Source organism: Chiloscyllium plagiosum, chromosome 13 (genome assembly GCF_004010195.1).
Source record: "Chiloscyllium plagiosum isolate BGI_BamShark_2017 chromosome 13, ASM401019v2, whole genome shotgun sequence".
In the NCBI taxonomy this organism is placed as follows: Eukaryota; Metazoa; Chordata; class Chondrichthyes; order Orectolobiformes; family Hemiscylliidae; genus Chiloscyllium; species Chiloscyllium plagiosum.
In genome coordinates, this window is record NC_057722.1 from 8,757,142 (window position 1) to 8,780,652 (window position 23,511).

Genomic DNA, 23,511 nt, shown 5'->3' on the forward strand with positions numbered 1-23,511 from the left:
ACAAAAGGTCAGCCACTCTAGCTGCTGAGTTTGCACACACACAGTCCTTTCCATTCGAAAGGATGAATTCCCTTGAGGGCCGCACCTTTTAATGAATCTGACACTGCTGAATGGAGGTTGCATCAACATCGTTCTGCTGCTGACACGACTTTTCACATCCCTCCTATTTTCCTGAAGCTGATAGTTGCCCCCTCCATTTATGAAGACAACGCCCACCTCCAGTGGCAATCAGTGGGATACAGGATGGACATACTTGAAGACTGTTTCCAGCCTCGCTATAATCTATCATACACACCCCCAACTCTGTTCCTCACATCCATGGCTACACCCCTAGGAAGTACTTGTATTAAAAGCAAAGATCCTTTAGGATGGTGAGCTGGGTTCAGTAAATGCATTCACTCCACCCTCTTTCCACATCTGATTTCTGATCCACTGCTGTGGATGGCAGCATACGTATTCTCACTGTTCCCAACAGGACTGCCATTAATTCCTCTTTTACACCTTTTGGATTGGTATCCAACACGATCATTGGTTAGCTTTCAATGGCACTTATTTCATTTGAGGCCAGAGCGCCTACCCCTGGCTGCCTATCTCCTGGACTGGCATATGCTATCGAGGGCATGCTGTTCCTTTCCTTTACCACTCCCACACTTCACCTTTTAATGCTTCAGTGCCTTGTAGAAGGAGAGCTCTTGCTACTTTGCAGAGCCTTCTAACCTATCTTCTCCCCTCCCTATGCCACCCTTCAACTTGAGATTGAGGTTCGGAGGATTGCCACCACTCTGGAAGAGAATGCCAATGCCACTGCTTTAGCTGTTGACGTTCTTAATGCGGAGATGGTGGCTGTCTGCACCATGGCCCTCCAAACTCGCATGGCCCTCGACTACCTTTTTAGGCCCTTGTCGGCTCCGGCTGTTGCACCTACATTCCTGATGCCAGTGGGAACATTACGAATGTAGCCACTCATTGGCAAGGTGGTTTCCTCTCCCCAGACTACCCCACGTTGGGATCTCTGGACTTGAATGGGTAGTTTGCTTGGCTCTTGGGTTTCTGTATTCCTCCAGGGCATTATGGTTCTCATTGCTATTTTTGTTTTGTTCTCCATTATCGTTATTTTCCGAAATAAATGCTCTGCCCGTTTTGGGGTCACTACTGATGCCCGAAGTCCCCTGTTTCTTCCCAGCTTGTACATTTTCCTGTTTCTGGCATTCCCCCACCAGTGGATGATTTCATTGAGTCTCTCAGTCCTGGTGACCCTTATTCTGACAGTTACCTGGACGACCCTGAACCCCACCCCCCAGCCTCCAACAACACCCCTGGGTCTGGCTATGTCCCTTCTTTTACCAATTCTTCTCAACTGCCCTTCTGATTTAGTCAAAAGAAAAAAGGAAAGAATTGTGGGAGATTTGTTAACCAAAGCAGCCATCTTGTCACATATTAAAAGCCTGGAATCCATTTTAAATCTCATATTAGTGTCTGTTTGTTAAGTTTGTACATTCCCAGGCTTGGTGAGGTGGTTGACCTTGCAGCTGTACCTGATAGTGAGTTCTTTCCCATCATGGGAACGTTCTTCTTTGACAAGGATCTATTGTTATCCTAACACTTGTTAATCAGCTACTAACTAGCACTGTCCAAACACTATGTGACTTACGCTAGTGACTGGGCAAAGTGTCTATTTACTCATTATACTACAATTAACAGTTTGCTAATTGTTAAATGATTGTAACCTATATAATCACCCGACTTTCTGTATCTCGTCGGAGTGACTTGTGACCATTATGTCGACTTGTCTCTCCCCGTGAGCTCATGAATAAACAGTCAATAACTAAAGATTTGTGTGGCGCGATTCATTTTTCCTCTAAATTAGATTGCTACAAGCGAGTTACCCACTGAGTAATTCATTTCATCCCCAACAGCCAAGCACTTGGGTTTAATTCCATCCTCGGGTGACTGTCTGTATGGAGGGTGCACGTTCTCCCTGTGTTTGCATGGGTTTCCCCCACTCTCCAAAGATGTTCAGGTTTGGTGAATTGGCCATGGTAAACGTTGGGTAACAAGGATAGTGAAGGGTTGGGTCTGGGCGGGTTGCTCTTCAGAGGCTTGGTGTGGATTCAATGGGCCTAATGGCCTGCTTGCATACTGGTCAGGATTCTGTGATTCACCTGATTCTTAAATTTCCTCACACATCTTAATAATCTCCATCCAACACTCAAATGTACTGTTAAGAGAAAGTAATCAAATGAGTTCCCTTTCCACTAATGTGTTAGTAAAGAAATCCGAATTCCCAAGCAGGGCAATGTCGTCTATTTGATTTCAGTAGTCGGAAGCTTTTTTTCTTGACTGTGTCCTGAATCTATGAACATTGGTTTTCTCACCTCAGTGTTGGCTTCCATGAATTCTGATGCAGCCCAGCTCCTAATTCTCAATCCACCAACTAATCAGCATTGAAGTGTGGGGACTTTGCACTTCAAGTTGTTGATTATGTTAGATCCTTGTATTCATCCCCTGTGGCTGACTAATTTATTAGAGTTTTGAGGGGAACCAGAAGATGTGTTGTATTTGGATTTCCAGAAGGTGTTCAACAAGGTACTTTATAAAAGGTTAAGTCATAAGATAAGAGCCCATGGTGTTGGAGGTAGTATAGCAGCATAGATAGAGAATTGACTCATGGACTGGAAACAGAGAGCTTTCTTTTATTCAAGTCGGCAATGCATGACCAGTAAGGTTCCACAGGGATCAGTGTTGGCACTGCAACTGTTTACACAGTATGTTAATGACTTAGAGGAAGGAAGTGAATGTGCTGTTGCCAAATTTGCAGACAACATAAAAATAGGTGGCTAGGCAGGTTACAAGAGGAGCATAAACAGTTTACAGAGAGATATTGAGAGGTTAAATAAGTGGGCAAAACGTTGGCAAATCTAACATAATGTGGGGAAATCTGAAGTTGTTCATTTTGGAAGGGAGAATAAATGAACAGAGCATTTATTAATTGGAGAAAAAACACAGAAAGCTGCAATACAAAGGGACTTGAGGGTACTTGTGAATGTAAAATGGAAAGCTAACATCCGTGTGCAGCTGGTATTCAGGAAGGCTAATGGAATGTTGGCCCTTATCTCAAGGGGGTTGGAGTGTAAGAGTAGGGCAGTCTTACTGCCACTATACAAGGTACTGGTGAGATCATACCTAGAGTAGGGTGAGCAGTTTTGGTCCCCTTCTCTAAGGAAAGTTATTATTTCATTGCAGGCAGTTCAGAGAAGGATCGCGAGGATGATACCTGGAATGGAGGGACTGTCTTATGAGCAAAGATTATGGAACTCTACTCATTAGAGTTTAGAAGAATGAGAGATGATCTCACTGAAACACATCGGATTTTTAAGGGGCTTGACGAGGCATACCTTGAGACGAAGAGTATAGGAGCAGACAGCATAGTCTCAGAATAAAGGGGTGTCAATTTAAGGCTGAGATGAGGAGGAATTTCTCCCCTTAGAGGGTGGTGAATCTTCGGAACTTCTTAGTAAGTTTGCAGATGACACCAAAATTAGAGGTGTAGTGGACAACGAAGAAGGTTACCTCAGATTACAACAGGATGTTGACCAGATGGACCAATGGGCTGAGAAATGGCAGATGGAGTTTCATTTAGATAAATGTGAGGTACTGCATTTTGGGAAAGCATATCTTAGCAGGACTTATACACTTAATGGTAAGGTCCTAGGGAGTGTTGCTGAACAAAGAGACCTTGGTGTGCAAGTTCATAGCTCCTTGAAAGTGAAATTGCAGGTAGAAAGGATAGTGAAGAAGGCGTTTGGTATGCTTTCCTTTATTGGTCAGAGTATTGAGTACAGGAGTTGGGAGGTCATGTTACTACTGTACAGGACATTGGTTAGGCCACTTTTGGAATATTGTGTGCAATTCTGGTCTCCTTCCTACCAGAAAGATGTTGTGAAACTTGAAAGGGTTCAGAAAAGATTTACAAGGATGTTGTCAGGGTTGGAGGATTTGAGCTATAGGGAGAGGTTGAACAGGCTAGGGCTGTTTTCCCTGGAGCGTCATAGGCCTTATAGGGGAATACAAAATCATGAGTGGCATGGATAGGAGAATTAGACAAAGTCTTTTTCCTGGGGTTCGGGAGTCCAGAACTAGAGGGCATAGGGTTAAGGCTGATAGGGGGAAGATATAAAAGAGACCTAAGAGGCAAATCTTTTACGCAGACGGTGGTACGTGTATAGACTGAACTGCTAGAGGAAGTGGTGGAGGCTGGTACAATTGCAATATTTAAAAAAGCATCTGGATGGGTATATGAATAGGAAGGGTTTAGAGGGATATGGGCCGGAGGCTGGCAGGTGGGACTAGATTAGGTTGGGATATCTGGTCGGCATGGACGGGTTGGACCGAAGGGTCTGTTTCTGTGCTGTACATCTCTATGACTCTATGAGTTGTGGGAGGAGTGTAAATTTAAGGCTGAGGTAGATTTTTGATCAGTCGGGGAATCAAGGATTCTGGGGAAAGGGCAGGAAAGTGGACATGAGGAATGTCGGATCAGCCATGATCCTATTGAATGCTGGAGTAGACTCCAGCTGTTAGTGACACCCTGAGTCCGGAAATTTCATTCAAGCTTCACAAGGGAGTCTAATTTCTTCACTTTTGACAACTTGACCTTGAAGGTCCCTCAGGAGCTGCCCTATCTTGTACCACCTCAATGACTTGTGTTCTGGTGGTTCTCCAACTTTCTCTGGGTCTGTACTCCCCCGTATACATGGATACTGCACCCCAGGCACAACTCCAGATATTCACAACAGCAAGTCCACCAAGCCAGCACTGCCCATGATTTGTTTTGTTTCCTGAGGTCAAATCTGGCCCAGTTTCAAAAGGAAATACTGCTCATGAGCTTTTAACCTCCACACTCAACTGTACTGAAGCATTAATTATACACAGGCTGGTTTTGAGCCCCTTCTCTAACACTTAGCTGCCTCCCAACTCCTAGAACAGTACAGATCTATCCAAGTAATCTTGACTTCTTCCTGAATTCCCAAGTATACAGAACCACTGTACTTCTGTTACCTCCTCGGCAGTACAGCTGAACAGTTCTCGCCCGCCAGCAGTTTTGCTTTTGTCGTTTTTTGCCTTCGTCTCCAACTAGCTGTGGCCCAAATTTGCTCTTTCTTCATGAACTGTTTTGAGTGATCTACTGAGTGCTGTCCAACAAGCCCCATGCCTATTGTTGTGAAATCTGAATGCAGCATCTAGCAGTAGGACTGAAATGTAATAACCCCTTGGAACTGTGTGTTCTCTGAATGTTACAACATTCACTGACTCCTGACTCCCACATCTCAAAAGGAAAAGTACTCCATCACAGCAGATTCAGAATAGAGGAATACATTCTCTGATTGATAGAGAACTGTGTGCGTCCATTGAACTGGTTTCCAGCTGACCTCTGTAACTCAAACACACAACAGGGAACAGAAATTGAATTAGAGCAGGGTGATCACTCATTGCACATCCATTGGCTAAATAACTCACTTTTCTTAATTAATTAAAAGAATTAACTGGGAGACTGATCAGCAACTATGCACATGGGACAGGCAATAAATGCTGGCCAGCCAGCGATGTACATATCACACAAAATGAATAAACATAAATAAATAAACTAGATCTCACATGGGCTGTCAGATAGCATCAGTACCTTACATATGAGTATCAGGTACACAAGGTTAGACTACAATATAATACCATATAAATCCCAGGTACGTGATGCCAGATTACATTGTACCACTCAAGGAGTTCAAAGGGCAAATGACATAAAACTGCATTAACCCCTGAATTCCCAGGGCGAATGCCATCAGACTACATTAACCCAACACACTGTAAGTAATCTAAAAAAAAATCCTAGCTGTGTGAGATCAGACTACATTATATCAGGGATCCCTAGAATAATAACTTTAGATATTTTCTAAGCCACCCGTTCAGAGATGGTATCACACAATTTCTGCAACAGTTCGAGTTGAAACCAGGCCTCCTGGCTGAAAGGTCAGGACATTACCACTGCACCAAGTGCCCAAAGTAATGGCTTTAGACTATTTGACCCTCTGAGTCACAGGTGTGTGGTACTGAAACACATTACCCTGAGCCTGTGGGTGACTAGCTGCAATCTATTTTACCTTAATGCCTGGCCAACGAAGTCCCAGTGGTTTCCTGAGAATGCTTTGTTAACAGAAAGGCCCCAGCCATTGTCAATGGTTGTCATTAAAATGAAAGCTGTCCGCCCTCGGGATGGAAGGCACAGATGGTCAGCCCAGTCACAAGAAAGCAGCCAATGGCTGCATTCAAAAATCAGTTCGGTGAAATAATGACCAATTATCTGAAACGTATCTATAAGCTGACAGGCAGTGACATGGGCAGATGGTCACTCTCTAATTACTAATACGTTTGCTATGAAGGAAATGCCACACTTTGGTGTAATTTTACGCAATATCTTCTCAGGTATTTCTTCACCAGTGACAAAGTGAACCTTGCTTTGCCCTTTCTCGCCCTGTATCCAGGAAAACGACAGCAAGACCTGCAGGACCAGGAACTGTAAGACAGAATGTTCCATCCGTATACTGGCTGATGGAATCTACCATGTGCTAGCTATCTTTGAACAGGAGGCTGAGTCTATATTGTTATCATTTCAGGACACTTTAAAAACTAGATGGGCAAAGAATACACAGTGCAACAGAATGAAGTATATTTCACGCAGAGGGTGGTGCATGTCTGGAATGAGCTGACAGAGGAAGTGATGGAGGCTGGTACAATTACAGCAGTTAAAAGGCATCTGGATGAGTATATGAATAGGAAGGGTTTAGAGGGATATGGGCCAAGTGCTGTCAAATGGGACTAGATTAGGTTAGGGCATCAAGTCGGCATGGACGAGTTGGACCGAAGGTTCTGTTTCTGTGCTGTACATCTCTATGACTCTGCTTGTCCATTGTGTGTTTATGTAGGATCTGGTTTTCATTTGATTTGATTTAATTTATTGTTGTCATGTGTACCTAAGTACAGTGAAAAGCTTTGTTTTGTGAGCAGTACAGGCTGATCACAGCAAACACGGACATACAGATCATAGGGTGCTTAGACAGAGCCAGGCATACAAGGTTACGGCTGCACAGGAGGTGCACAAAGCAGGATCAACATTAGATTTGAATTTAGAGAGATCCATTCAACAGTCTAATAACAGCCTGTCCTTGAGCCTGTTGGTGTGTGTGTTGACAGCTCTCTGCTCGTAACTTGGCTGAACATTCTGGGGTTGATGAACAGTTTTATGAGTTTACGATCAGTCAACTACTTGGCTATAGAGGACATCGTAGCTAATCTTAATCCCACGTAATGAAGGTTCAATGGATATCAATCAGGGCTGGGGCAGGGACACTAGCTAGTTTTGTTCCTTTCTGATCAAGTGATGTTAAGGTCAGTTATCGTTGTAGCTACTTGGGCCAAAATCAGACAACTCAGCACAGAGAGGCGATCGGTTTGTGGCTTAGCCAGCATGTTGATGCAGAATCTCAGCCCTTTAATCAAACTGGTGCGACCCAGGAGTTCTGGTTCAGGATACTTGCCTGGCCACATCATTGGCTCCAGTTGCTCGGTAACAGGGAGACAGCCATGCTTCCTGTTCAAACAGCGTTGTCTGCACTCAGCTAAGCTGGCATCACGCGGCACATTCACACCTCTAAGGATAGCAGCATCCAAATTCTTGTCCCATTGATTGGCACGTCCTGCAGAGTGGCGCATTTCAGAGTTGGTGTAGAGTTTCCATGACTCATTAGTCCATAGATAGGTGAGGGCCTCAACAGCCAGTACACAGGCAGGTTTAGAATGAGCTGACACTGGCCTGGGACAGTCAGCCTCAGCTGTCTTCACTGTGGAAAGAGGTAAGGCACACAATCATGTCCGTCTGCTCCTCATGCCCTGAGGAGCACTAGCAATGTCCACTATAGCCAAACAGCCAACTGAAGAGACAGCATTACTGAGCAAGTGTCCATCCATCACTTCAAGAAAGTGATCTACATGCTTGTGGCCAACTAAGGACTATTTTCTTTCCAGAACAAGTCACATGGCCATTCTTCATTCTACCCCCTGGTTTTCCATGTCAATGGAGAAGGAGAGGAATGGATGAACTTCGTCAGGTCCAAGGTCTGATCTGGTTGCAGAGGGAAATAGGATGACAGTCGCCCTCTATTCCCCCTCTTGGTGCGCACTGCCAATCATCACTGGCTGCTTCCTGCACTGGCATCGATGGCTTTGGAGCCGGAAAAGCCCAGGAAAACAAGCACAACAAGCTCACGTCACTCGCTGGCCCCCCAATATTCTCTGCCCAGCTCTCAGTTTGTTGACAGCTGATCTCTTGGGGATCGTTCTGTACTCTCTCTGGAATGAGGTGGGAAGGGAGGGGGGGTGGTGTGGAGGGGGCTGTGTGCATGCTGAGGGGGCAGGGGCGTGGTGGTTGCGTCCAAGTGCCAGTATGGGATTAAACCTGAGACTTGCTTCTTTCATGGGGTGTGGGTGTCACTGACCAGGCCAGCATTTATTGCACCTCCGTAATTGTCCTTGAACTGAGAGGCTTGCTTGGCTGCTTCACAGGGAAACTAAGAATGCAACTGCTGTGAGAGCCTGGAGTCACATGAGGCCAGACAGGGTAAGAATGGCAGATTTCCTTGACAAAAGGACGCTATTGAGCCAGATGGGTTTTTTACAACAGGCAATGATAGTTTCACAATCGCCATGACTGAGATTTTAGTATCCAGATTTATGAATGGAATCTGAATCTCAGGGATCTACTGAATGTTAGTGTGCACTTCTGGACTATTAGGCGAAAGTGGGTACTGCAGACGCTGGAGATTACAGTCAAGATTAGAATAAATCTGGAAAAGCACAGCAGGTCAGGCAGCATCCAAGGAGCAGGAAAATCAATGTTTCGGGCAAAAGCCCTTCGTCAGGATTGAGGATTACTGGTCCAGTGACAATAAGACTAAGCCACTATAATGATCAGTTAAACAAAGCAAAAATAATGATCTCCGCTGCAAGGACGGACTTGAAAAATTACTTAAATCACTGCAATAATTCCGGCTCAAATCACCTCAGTCCATCCGTGAAGATCAAGAACACAGCACTGGCAAGCGATACTATTTGCATTGCAATGTCAACACACTTCAGCCAACACCTCATGGTCTGACTGCAGAGCTCATCAAAGAACTGTCCTTACATCACCTCCTTCCACTTCACCATCAATCACACACTGACCCTAACTCTATCGCAGGCTGTCATTAAACTCTCTGTGTCTATGCTCAGTGTCCACGTGCAGTCACACGTACTCCCAAACAAGCAGTAAACTGAGCTGACCCTCTCTTATACTGGCACGACGCTGCTCACTGGAGCTCCACTGCGGGACGAAATCTAACATCATGACGCCTCCAGTCTCACAGTGGCCCAATCCAGGAGAATAAAAAGGGACAATGAACAGAGAAAATCAGTCCTCTTATATTTAACAAAAATTGGCACCGTTGGTTTTGGTGAATGCTGATACGCTTCACAGGGTGGTTTGTACTCCATGTGAAATGGGATAACTCCTCCATCAACCAGAAAGGGAACAGGTCCCAGATCCAGATCAGTCATACACCAATGGCCAGAATATGGTCAAGATCTAGAATTCTGGCAACTTAAAGACACATTCTTTGTCTCAGTAACAGGCAGATGCTTGGAATTGTATTAGTTTGACATGCGCTAGAATTAAAGGCACTTTAATTTTTTTCAACGGAAACTCCACCTCCCCAATAGAAATCACTCAATGCCTTCCAAGAATCAGATATATTGGAAAAGTCCAATAAAGTTCTCAATGCTGCCATCTGGAGGAATATTCCTACCTCGCATCTTCTGGGAGAATGACAACTGTTTCCTCCAGCCCTCAGTGTACAGATCAGGCCCAGGAACGTAAGGCATGGGTTTCCTCTATCCAGGCCAGCGTATGACTAGACTCTAGGTCAGCCACTATTCCAGGGGCAGCAAGTTCAACAGGTTTGGGTTCAAACTCCAGTCCAGAGGCTTGCAAATGGAATCCAGGCTGAGATGGCAGTGTTAGTGCTGAGGGAGTGCTGCACTGTTGGAGCTGCTGTTTTTCAAATGCGATGTTAAACCAACATTTGTCTGCTATCTCAGGGAGATGCAAGAGATTACACAGCATCATTCAAGGAAGAAAAGGGGAATTCCTCCTGGTGACCTGGTTAATATTTATTCCTTAACCGTATCTGACCATTTATTACAGTGTGGGAGCTTGTTGTGCACTTTATTCTGCCACATTTCTTACATTACAATAAGTGGCTGTACTTCAAAACTGCTTAATTGCCCACACAGTGCTTTGAGATGTCCTGACATGGTGAAAGATGCTACACAAATCCAAGTCTTGTTAGATTTTTATGACAAATCAATCCTGCTGTTAACAGTCCTGCTGAGTTTATCACTGAAATATACAACGTTTAAAAGGTGCTTAAATAAGTGCATGAATATGAAAGGTTGGAGGGATATGGGGCAGGAGCAGGCAGGTGGGGCTAGTTTAGTTTGGGATTATGTTCGGCATGGACTGGATGGACCGAAAGGCCTGTTTCTATGCTGTACGACTCTATGACTCCAGAAAGTTCAGCCTCTTATCTAATGAAAACTATGAAGGTCACTTTTGTGAAGGAGATTAAAGCTCCATCACCACAACCGCTGACCCACAGAGATTCTTCTGGGCATGGAATTCTTTCCCTATTCCTTTCCCTCTCTCACTGTTCCTTCAGGAAGCTCCCCAAAACCTTGTCCATGTTCACAGTATGTTCACTGTTCTAAGATGCACAGGAAAGAGTATTATTTAATTCAGTACTTCAGTGCACTTACAAAAATGGACTGATAGGTTGGTAGGTTGGAAGGAGACTTATACAATGCTGCATTCTGAAAATGGATCTAATATCAAGAAAGGTAGCTGTGTCCATTTCATAATTCTAGTATCACCGGCCTGTTTGGGACTGGATTAACAGTTCTGATTGTACCTCAGTGCCCCTCAGAAACCAGGAAGTGCTGAGAGCTGTATTCAACTCTTATTTCAGCTAATTCACTGTAATTTCCCTCAGTGACTTTGAGATGGGAAGGAAATCAAAAAGACCATGCTCCTCATGGTACAAGCTCTTGTACCAGTTGGAATTTTCTGCCACGGGAAATTGATGAGGCCAAACCATTGGAGACTTCCAAGAAAGATGGAGACATAGTTATGACTTGGAGGTGCCGGTGTTGGAAATCACACAACACCAGGTTATCGTGCAACAGGTTTAATTGGAAGCACTAGCTTTTGGAATGCTGCTCCTTCATCGGGTGGTTGTTAAGACTAAAGAGATCAGAGGGTAACGGGAGAGCAGGTACAGGTTATTGAGCAGTGCTGAATGGCCTGCTCCCACTGCTGTATTCTACGGTGCTCTGATTGAAATGATCCTCCATGAGTTGGTGATATCACATGTTAAGACAGCAACTGTGTTCAGTGAACAATGCTTCATCCAGTCAGCGGTGCTAGTCAAATGAAGACTGGGGTCCAACAGCTAGAAAGGTCTGCTGTCCAGAGGTGTGATGGAGGGGTGATGTTACCATTTCATCTCCCACCAACAAAACTCCGTACACATCCCCACATCCCCCACACCCCCTCACCTTCACCTCCCCCACACCAGCTTCAGCCCTTGTGTTTTGAAAACGGAAGAGGGAGGATGAGGAGGCTACAAGACGTTGTGGCAGCTTCCTCTGGGTGCTCCAGCTTCCTCCCACAGTTCAAAGATGTGCAGGTTAGGTGGATTGACCATGCTAACCTACCCATAGTGTCCAGGGATATGGAGGCTAAGGTGGGTCAGCTATGGGAAATGCAGGGTTACTGGGATGGGGTGGATCTGGGAGGGTTGCCCTCCGAAGGGTGGGTGTGGACCCGATGGGCCAAATGGCCTGCTTCCACACTGTAGGGGACTCTATGGTTCTATAGTTCAGAGTCAAGCTGGGCTGTAAGCAAATCTCGGGTCTTCTCCACGTCACTGGAAGTGGGCTACGCTGACTGCTTGGTTACCACACAGCCCTCTCAAACATCCCACACTCCCTGCAGCAGCCAGTCAGCCTTGAAAACCTCAAGGACAAACTAGGAGAGCTGCCAAAAAAACAAAAAAAATTACTCAGAGCCTGCTTTGATAACAGAACTTAAAGACTGCCATCCAGCACACTCACACAGAGCTCTGGCAGGGCCCTTCACAGTGGGTATAATGAGGCTTCTCACATTTTCTTTTGCTGATTTTTGCGAAAAAGTTCCCACAAACAGATCCTTTCCCCAACAAAAAAAAAATCACCTTGGCCGTTCTTCTCATTTATTTATTTACTCATTGTGTGTGTGTGATTTCAGCTCAAACATTCCTGTCAGCAACCCTTCCCAAAAGGACTAAAACCCCAGGAGAGTCAAACATCACACAACACCAGGTTATAGTCCAACAGGTTTATTTCCAAATATGGCTCCTCCACATCATGACAGAAAGGAAGGAAAGTTAAGCTGGCCTGCTGAAATAGTTTGATTTCCCTGTCTGCTGTTTAGATCTTACCATCCCGCTCACATTTCTACGTAGCGTTGATGATCACACTGGAGCGCCAATTGCTCGTTTTCGGTACTGGTGGAAGTTTGTACATTCTCCCCACCTGTCTGCCTATTTCAAACCGTACCCCAAAGCCCTTGTGCTTTGATATCATTGTGGGGTGACCGAGAATTCTCCTTACAGGTGGGATATTTTGTGCGCGGATGTCTGTCCGACTCAATCGGCTCCTCCTGCTCCATCCGCTCCTCTCCTGTAGGCTGTAGGACAACTCCACATGCAGTCTACAATTTCGTCCAAGTGGCTAATTTCCCACATACCCTGCTCTGTGAAGACTGGGCAGCTGTAGATCCTGGGGACAGGAGCAGCCCTCTCTCCACCTGGACAACTAGAAGCAGACAGCATTGGACAGCAAACGAGAGCGGAGATCCCAGCTGGCTATAGTTCCACTCACTTAATGTCATGGAAGGAAGAAAGAAAGAATAGGCTTTTAGATCACGTTTTTCCATGATTTCAGTACATCTTCAACAGTGCTTCACAGCCATCCAAGTGTGGCATGGTGGCTCAGTGGTTAGCACCATGGTCCTGGGTATGATTCCACCCTCGGGTGACTGTCTGTGTGGAGTTTAGTTTGCACACTCTCCCCGTGTCTGCGTGGGTTTCCTCCCACAGTCTAAAGATGTGCAGGTTAGGTGGATTGGCCATGCTAAGTTGCCCATAGTATCTAGGGATGTACAGGCAGGGTGAATTAATCCTTGGGAAATGTAGGGATTGGAGGGAATGCTGTTCAGAAGACTAGTATTGACTCGATGGGATGAATGGCTTGCTTCCACAAAGTAGGGATTCTGTGACTCTGAGTGTTTTTCAGGTACACTCAGACACAACAAGGCTCACACATAGCAGTGCTGTAACAACTAGTTAATTGTTTTTTTCATTAGGGGCAAATGTTGGTTAACACAATGAGGCAACCTCCTGTCCTCTTATTTGAAACAGTGTGATGGGATACAGACACCCAGCAGCGAGGACAAACTGCACCTTTGTTTGTGGGATCTTTGACCATCGCAGTCCTCTACCGAAAGCAGAAGTGAAGAGCTTGTACTCATGGCTCAGGAGTGGGATTGCTGCCAGGCAAGTCACGATTGACATCAATGAGTTAGACCTCTCATTGTTCCAAATCCTGACAACTCAACAAAGAACTTCTTAAACAGTTTCAAACAATCACCACTCTGTGTGGTTTGTATGTCCACGGGCCAGGCTGGTTATTGTGCGCTGGGGAGCTTATGTCTGCAGAAACCTTCTTTGAGATGGATAGAAAGGTATTTACCAGTTACAGCAAAAAGAGACAGAGAATGAAGAGAAAGTTCATGTGAGTATGTGAGAGACAGAGACACACAGAGAGACAGAGAGACAGGTAGAGAGACACAGAGAGACAGACAGAGAGAAAGACCGAGAGAGAGAGAGAGAGAGAGAGAGGAGGGGAGAGAGAGAAGCACTGCAGCGTAATCATTTAAGTAAACAGGTGAAGCTAAGGGAGTGAGTGTGACAGGAAGGGGGGAAAGGCAGGACAGACAGACAGATCAATGGTGAGACTAACAGAAGAAATACATAAAGATGAGAATAAATAGAGAATGAAAAGTTAAAGAGGAAGAAATGAGCAGAAAAAGCATTAGACAGAGGTGCACAAAAGAGCAAGAAAAAGATGATTACTCAGGTTGAGTGAAAGATAATGTACTTTTGCAACCACACACATATGGAGAAAAGCATAGCAAGACCGAGAGCCAGGCAGTAGCAACAATAAGAAAGAGACTCAAATAGCGTCGACATTTTGCAAGGGAAAGATACACTCAGAAAAAAGAGGTCAATTAATACTTTACATTTGCTGGAACTTAGTCCCTCAACAAACCCCGAGAAGTGTCCAAGCATTGCTATTAACACACAGTTATATATCTTTACTTACTGTAGTAGAGATTTCGGGTCCATTCAGCTGGGCGTGCAAAATAGCTTCATTAACCAGTGGTGCCACTCTCAGTAAAGCCAGCTCCACACCTTGAGGTCCTGTAATGATACTGGTGAGCTCGTTTAGGTTTGAAATGTAGGCCTGCCAGTGAGGGTCAACATCGGCAACATTGGCCAGGCATCCCCGCATCACATTCAGACAATAGGCCACACAGGGTTTGATCAGAGTAAGGCCATGGCAGTGAGAGCAATATTGCATCTTCACCAGGGCTCTGGTACACTCCCGGGTAAAAACAATGTTCTTAGTCATATTTATCACCTCGCTGCCTATGTTCAGGACCTGCAGGAGAGTTTTCATTGCTTGCAGTGGCTCGGCTATCTCAGCTACCATCTTCGTAGGGTAGCTTCCAAAGGGGTTGATATTCTGCCTGGCCGACCGTAGGCACTCTAAGTAATCCAGAGAGACCTCATTTAGTCCAGGGTGTATCAGCCGATTATAAACCAATGGGAAAAGGTTGTCAAAGAAACCCAGGACCATGTCCTCAATGCTCCAGCTCGTATCCAGGACATAGAGTGATAAGTCAGTAAACAGCCCCTTCACCACCTCTGTAGCCTCTTTTGCCATTGTCCTGTACCCTGTCTTGAACATGGAGTTGGTATGATTGCGGGCACTGTGAATCAAGGATATAAAAGCCTCTGCCAAAGGAAAAGAAGGAACTTCAGTAACAATAGATTCAGCATATTCAGGAATCAAACAGAAATATTTTGCATATTCCAACCACTTCTATTAAAAGTCCCCTTACCCCCCTCTCATTCCAAGTCCCATTCATCACCAATTTAACATTGACAGTGAAATTCTTTCAATAAACCTCTCCACCACTAAACCACCCACCCACACCCTGTCAAAACACTCCAACCTCATGCAAACTCAGTCAAGGTTGAGAAATCCATGCAAAATGGAGGATCTAGTAGACCCATTTTACACCAAGGGTAATGGGATGGAATTTTGGAGAGTTTCATTAAACTACAGAACAACTAGTAGGTTAGATGGGCTTGGATCGGCGCAACATCGAGGGCCGAAGGGCCTGTACTGCGCTGTATTCTTATATGTTCTATGTTCTAACTGTTGGTGCAGGACGAAAAGAATAGAAAATGGGTGTGATGTGATGTCTACAGGAGATGGAATTGAGGAGGGCATGTTACATCTGTTTCGTGCTAAAATGTTTATTTTCCAAATCACTCAGATCCAACCCCTCTTCAGGAATGTATTAACGGTCGACAAAATGAGGAGTTGAAGTGCAAAATAAAAGTGGAAACAGGGCAGCGAGCTAAAAAGATCTTCACTGAACCTACATGTGTCAATTTTCATGGTCAGTGATGGGTATTAACCATATCTCCCTGAACAGTGGCTCATGAGAGGCCCATATAATATTGACTTCAGCACTCTGTATATTTGCAAATATTGTAAAGTTCAGTATTCGTAACAAGAATTATATTTTAAAACGTCTCCTTTCATTAAAAGATGGAACATAATGTCTGGGCAGTGAGATTATGATGACATACCAGACAGCTATGTTCAGAGACAGGTTTACATGATTTGGTTGCCACAGAGGAAGAAAGTCAAGCAGAAAGCTATTGAAACATCAAGTGAGAACTATCACACACAAGACATCTGCTTTTTGAAAGAGTTTTAACATAGTTTTAACTTAGCCTGAAGAGCTGGGTTTTATTCTTGGACTAGTTTCATGTAATGCTACGACTCTGTCAGAAGAACATTGCACAGAAAAAAAAGAGCTGAAATAAAAACAGGAAGTGCTGAGCAAACTCAGCAAGTCTGGCAGCATCTGTCGAGACAGAAACAGAGTTAACCTTTTCAGGCTGACATGACTCTGCTATTGAAACCAGTAAGGTGGATTGTGATTGCATTAGGGAGTTAATGCAGAGTACCACTGCTTTAGATTGATGTGTTGATTGCCTGTTAAACAATATTTGATGCAAGTTGATGTTAGTTTGCTTGTTACATACAAGTCTTAAATAACATAAGAACTAGGAGCAGGAGTAAACTATTCAGCCCTTGAGCCTGCTCCACCATTGATACGATCATGGTTGATCTCATCTCAGCCTCAAATCCACTTTCCTTCCCCTCCACAGCCATTTAATCCTATCTATCTCCTGTCTATCTCCTCCTTATTCAAACCTGTCTATCTCCTCCTTATTCAATGTTCTGGCATCCACTGCACTCTGGGGTAGCGAATTCCACAGATTCACACTACTACCCCTTATCCTAAAACCATGGCCTCTCATTCGGGATTGTCCGTCAAGTGGAAACATCTTTTCTACGTCGTCTTTGTCTATTCCCAAAGGGCCTGTTTCTATGCTGCATGACGCCATGATCTGTGCAAAATTGAATAAGGTGGATTTAGAAGAATGATAGGCGACCTCATTGCAACATACAGTATTGCTGGGGGGGGGCTTGACAGGGTAGATACAGCAAGGTGGTTCCCTGGTGGGACAGCATTGGACCAGAGGACATCAGCACAGAATAAGGGGGTTGCCCATTTCAGGTTGAGGAGGTTTCTTTTCTTTCCCTGACAGAGGGTAATAAGTCTGAAAGTCTTTACCGCAGATACTGCGTTGTTAAGAATATTCAAGGCTGAGATTTTTTTAATCAGTAAGGTATTCCAAGGTTAAGGGGAAAAAGACAGGAACAGGTCAGCCTTGACCTTGTTGGGGGAGATGGGCCGAATGCCCTATCTTTGTCCTATGCCTTATGGAGTAACGTTACAATATAATAAACGCTGTGTGCTCAGCCTTATTTTGTTTCAGTCCAGACTGACCATTCCTTTACATCCCAAGCATCTCATAGATTCACTGTGTCTTTTGGTTGCTGCTGGCCTTACCCTAAAGGCGAGAGCTTTCACACCAGTCCGAGCTATGTTTTATTTTGCCCAAGCTACTCCATATCAGTTGGAGAATGGCTTTGCACTTTAATTACCTTGTTTTTATGTACCATGACCGCTGCCACCAAACAAGCTTACAAATCGATTATTCAAAATGTCCTGCTGCCAACAGAATGAGAGACAGCATGTAATTGAGTAATTAGAAAGGCTTTGGCAGTGCGCAGGATAACTATGTGATTGCATTATACCTCATTAAGCTGCCAGAAAGGTGTCAGACTGCCTATTTGAATTACCTGCAGCACCGGACAGACAGTTTGTGACAGACTGAAACACAATCGGCGCTGACAAAACTCACTATGAGGTAAAACAATTTGGCACTGGGGAAAACTAAAATAACTCGCAACTGCTCCATTCATTTAAAACATAAGCTCAGCTTCCTGAGGATCCCAGAAATAAGCCTGTTTAAAAATATCGTCAATAATGTGACAGGGAACTGGAGGAGACCTCGATTGAGGAATAAAGCAGACGGTAAATGAATTCTGGGAAAAAGTGAGGACTGCAGATGCTGGAGATCAGAGTCGAGAGAGTGTGGGGCTGGGAAAGCACAGCAGGTCAGGCAGCATCTGAGGAGCAGGAGAATCGACGTTTTGGGCCAGAGCCCTTCATCAGGAACTCAATCAGCCTTATTCCTGATGAAGGGCTCCGGCCCGAAACGTCGATTCTCCTGCTCCTCAGATGCTGCCTGACCTGCTGTGCTTTTCCAGCAACATACCCTCAACTGTAAATGAATTCTGAATGGGCAAAAGTTTTTTTCTTGTTCAAATTCATTCACGTGATGAGGGTGTCACTGGTTAAACCAGCATTTATTGTCCATCCCCAATTGAGGTGGAGAGTCAACCACATTGCTGTGGATCTGAAGTCACATGTATGCCAGACCAGGTAAAGATGGCAGCTTCCTTCCCTAAAGGGCACCAGATGGGTTTTTCCTGACAATTGGTAATGAATTTATGGTCATCACTAAACTCTTAATTCAGAAATTATTGATTTAAAATTCCACTATTTGCCATGGCAGGATTTGAACCCAGGTCTCCAGAACATGACCTGTATCTCTGACTTAACAATTTAGCGCTAATACCACCAGGCCATCACATCATTGGCAGCGCACTGCAATTTCTCCAGAGAAATTAGGAATGAGCAATAATTGTTGTCTGAGCCCGTGTCACTCACATCCCATGAAGAAAGACAAAAAAAAACTGAAGAAAGTCAAGATTTAGTATTGGAAATTGTTTCAGATATGAAGCCCAGGTAAAGTTGCAAAAGTAGGAAATTCAAGAAGAAAGTGCTGCTCTGCTTGTGGTATGTCAGATCATACTTGCAGCCAAATGCCCAAATCCCATGAATGAATGGAAAAGAAAGCCAGGTCAATTTCCACTTGGCTATCTGCTCCAGGTCAATGTTAAATCTGTGAATGAAAATTTGAAACCACTGAACAGTCCATTGAGCAGAGCTTCAGACATAGCAGAAATGAAGTAATTGAGCAAAAGGGTAGAAATCCCAAGGACAGCACCTAGTATTGCAACAAATTTAAGTTTCATGTGTGGATACTTTAGCTGCTGAAGCTTTTACAATAAATTACAGGAATGTTCATCAAAACTCATGCAAAATGAGATACTGTGCATGACGGCCATCACATCTTCACAGACAAATAACTAAAAGATACATTTCTGTCGTGATTGTACTGAGTCGGCCAGATGGACCTCATAGAATATGAGTTCCCTGATTGAATCTGTTAACTTGATCCAATCAGGGAATCCTGGCTGACAGATGTAAACAGGAGTATCAGATATCCTGTTTACTCTCCATGTGTAAAGAAAGGGTGACTTGGTGTTGGGCCTCTGTGGAATTAGAGCTGAAAATGTGTTGCTGGAAAAGCACAGCAGGTCAGGCAGCATCCAAGGAGCAGGAGAATCAACGTTTCGGGCATGAGCCCTTCTTCAGGGATGCTCCTGCTCCTTGGATGCTGCCTGACCTGCTGCGTTTTTCCAGCAACACATTTTCAGCTCTGATCTCCAGCATCTGCAGTCCTCACTTTCTCCTCTGTGGAATTATTTCAACTTCCGTCTTCACATTTAACTTAACAGCTCCCACCCACATAGCTGTCAGCCAGGAAACTTCCTTGAACTGTGAACACAGCCTGTCAAAATGCCCCTCACTTTGCATCCTACCTGATTGATTGGTCATGAGGGCACATAAGGAAGTGAGCCTGACATCAGTCTTAACAGCTTCAACTGTAATTACATCAGCTCAAAAGTATAAACGGTCTCTTGGAAGAGCAAAAGGACACACAAAGAAGGTTTTCTCACAAGTTTCATGAACCAAGATTTCTGAGCATTTTCATGTTTATATAAATGGTTTGGATGTGAACTTAGGAGATTTGGTTAGTAAGTTTGCAGATGACACCAAAATTGGAGGTACAGTGGACAGTGAAGAAGGTTACCTCAGAGTACAACAGAATCTTGATCAGATGGGCCAATGGGCTGAGGAGTGGCAGATGGAGTTTAATTTAGAGAAAGCAAATCAGGGTAGGATTTATACACTTAATGGTAAGGCCCAGGGGAGTGTTGCTGAACAAAGAGACCTTGGATTGCAGGTTCATAATTCCTTGAAAATGGAATCGCAGGTAAATAGGATAGTGAGGAGGCATTTGGTATGCTTTCCTTTATTGGTCAGAGCACCGAGTATAGGAGTTGGGAGGTCATGTTGCGGCTGTACAGGACATTGGTTAGGCCACTTTTGGAATATTGCGTGCAATTCTGGTATCCCTCCGACAGGAAGGATGTTGTGAAACTTTAAAGGATTCTAGATTAGATTACTTACAGTGTGGAAACAGGCCCTTCGGCCCAACAAGTCCACACCGACCCGCCGAAGCGTAACCCACCCAGACCCATTCTCCTACATTTACCCCTTCACCTAACACTACGGGCAATTTAGCATGGTCAATTCACCTAACCTGCACATTTTTGGATTGTGGGAGGAAACCGGAGCACCCGGAGGAAACCCACACAGACACGGGGAGAATGTGCAAACTCCACACAGAGAGTCGCCTGAGGCAGGAATTGAAACCCGGTCTCTGGAGCTGTGAGGCAGCAGTGCTAACCATTGTGCCACTGTGCCACCATGCCACCCACAAACGATTCAGAAAAGATTTACAAGAATGTTGTGGGGGTTGGAAGTTTTAAGCTACAGGGAGAGGCTGAAGAGGCTGGGGCTGTTTTCCCTGGAGCGTTGGAGGCTGAGGAATGACCTTATAGAGGGGCATGGAAAGGGTAAATAGGCAAGATCTTTTCCCTGGGGTGGGTTGTCCAGAACTAGAGGGTTTAAGGTGAGAGGGGAAAATTTTACACCGGAGCTAAGGGGCAACTTTTTCATGCAGAGGATGATGCATGTATGGAATGAGTTACCAGAGGAAGCGTTGGAGGCTGGTACAATTACAACATTTAAAAGACATCTGGATGGAAAGGTTTAGAGGGTTATGGACCATGTGCTGGCAACGGGGAATAGATTAGTTTCAGATATCTGGTTGATATAGATGAGATGGACCGAAGAGTCTGTTTCTGTCCTATACATCTATGACTCTATGACTTGTTGCTTACATATTCCTTTCCGAATCTCCACAACTTGCTAGATATTTCAGAGTTGGCTTCGGAAAACAATTGGAAGACACAATCTGGAGTGCCCTGCTGTCAGGGAGAATGTAATCTCCATTGACTAATCCATTAGTCTTTTTAATATCTTGCTGCATCTGCATATGACCATTTAGTGTCTCATTGACAATGACACTCAAGTGTACTTGCATAACTATCTATACTTTCCACTCTCTCACCATTTAAGAAACACCCTGCACATCTGTTCTTTCTGCCTCACATTTTCCACATTATAATACATCTGACATGTTCTTGCCCAATCACAAAGCCTGTTTAAATCCTCCTTTATGTATTCATCACAATACGAGTCATACCGGACTCAAAACTTGTTTCGGTCTCCAAGGGTGCTGCCAGATCTGCTGAGTTTCTCCAACAATCTCTGAATTTGTGTCAGATGTCCAGCATCTGCAGTATTGTATTCCTGATTAGCTCTGTCTGATCCACAAATTTGGAAATGTTACATTTTACCATCCTTGTGGTACTCTCTAGCCTCAGTTTGTCAATGTGAGAATGACCCATTAATTCCTACTTTCGGTTTCTATGAGTTTGCCAACAATTAATCTATTTCTTTCATGACACATTGACGGAAAAAGTTGACTTTACATAGAAGGCTCACCAGGGTGGCATGGTGGCTCAGTTGTTAGGACTGCTGCCTCACAGTGCCACACACCCAGGTTCAATTCCAACCTCGGGTGACTGCCTGTGTCTGTGTGGATTTCCTCTGGTTTCCTCTGACAGTCCAAAGATGTGCAGCTTAGCTGGACCAGCCATGGGAAATGCAGGATTACTGGAATACAGTTGGGGTGTGGGGTCTGGTTGGGATATGCTTTGGAGGGTTGGTGATGGGCTGAATGGTCTGCTTTCACACTGTAGGGAGTCTATGAGCAATTATCACAACAGCTCAAGAGTATCTTTGAAGTTAAAGCATTGACAACAGTAATGTGGGTTGATGGTGTCACACATTGTAAAGGTGAATGGAAGTATTTGATGCAGGGTAAACTTATGGCCAAGAAACATGGGTGTTGCTGGCTAGCTATCAATTGTTATCTGTCCCTAGATCACCAACTAGAATGGGGATAAACAAAGATTAGCTTGAATCATTAAACATCTTGATGGTGAATTTTGTCTTAGAAAAACTTGAGTGATACATTGGGAAAGAGCATCACTGGACAAAAGTGAATAGAAACCTCTGGAAGCCATTCAGCAGAAGTCAAATTTTTCCAACTGATTAGCTCTAAAGAATGGCCACCTATTTTCCAAATGTACATTTGTTATTGAACTGTAAACGGCATATATTCAACACAGACATTCGTCATTGTTTGAAACATCAGATGCTACAGGTACACAACTTTCGGTCCGATAAGATTAGAAACCCCAACATGTACGTTGCCCAGTGAATGACAACTTCCAATGACAGCTTCCAATAAGTCTCCCAATTCCCATTCATACCAACGTCAATTCGACACATTCATACTTCGATTCCTATCAATCCAGCAAAGGAGGAACTTGCACTTGGAAAAGAGAAATTTATGCTTTGGATAAAAAAATATTCCCCTTGGGCTTTCTTGAACCAAGTCACAGAGTCATAGAGATGTACAGCACGGACACAGACCCTTTGGTGCAACTCGTCCATTCCGACCAGATATTCTAAATTAATCTAGTCCCATCTGCCAGCATCTGGCCCACATCCCTCTGAACTCTTCCTAGTCATATACCCATCCAGATGCCTTATAAATTGGCAACATCCTTGTAAATCTTTTCTGAACCCTTTCAAGTTTCACAACATCTTTCCAATAGGAAGGAGACCAGAATTGCACACAATATTCCAAAAGTGGTCCAACCAATGTCCTGTATAGCCGCAACATGACCTCCCAACTCTTATATCAATACTTTGGCCAATAAAGGAAAGCATACCAAACACCTTCTTCACTACCCTATCTTTCTGTGACTCCACTTTCAAGGAGCTATGAACCTGCACTCCAAGATCTCTTTGTTCAGCAACACTCCCTAGGACCTTACCATTAGGTGTATAAGTCCTGTTCTGATATATCTTTCCAAAATGCAGCACCTCACATTTATCTAAATTAATCTCTATCTGTCACACTAAATTAATCTGCCCATTGGCCTAGCTGATCAAGAGCCTATTGTAATCTGAGGTAAGATTCTTCACTGTCCATGACACCTCCAATTTTGGTGTCATCTGAAAACTTACAACTATGCTTCCTATGTTCACATCCAAATCATTTATATAAATGACGAAAAGCAATGGTCCCAGCACCGATTTTTGTGGCACTCCACTAGTCACAGGCTTCCAGTCTGAAAAGCAACTTTCCACCACTA

At 44.3% G+C, this 23,511-nt stretch overlaps 1 protein-coding gene across 4 annotated transcripts in view; it reads right to left on the reverse strand.

Moving 5' to 3' along the window:
- The window catches only part of LOC122555734 (glypican-5-like), a 545,068-nt gene that overhangs the window by 332,723 nt on the left and 188,834 nt on the right, over positions 1–23,511 (reverse strand). For all 4 annotated transcript variants that reach the window (XM_043701795.1, XM_043701794.1, XM_043701796.1 and 1 more), the window contains exon 3: positions 14,569–15,263. In XM_043701795.1, coding sequence (XP_043557730.1) covers positions 14,569–15,263 — 695 coding nt within the window. The remainder of the gene's footprint in view (positions 1–14,568; positions 15,264–23,511) is intronic.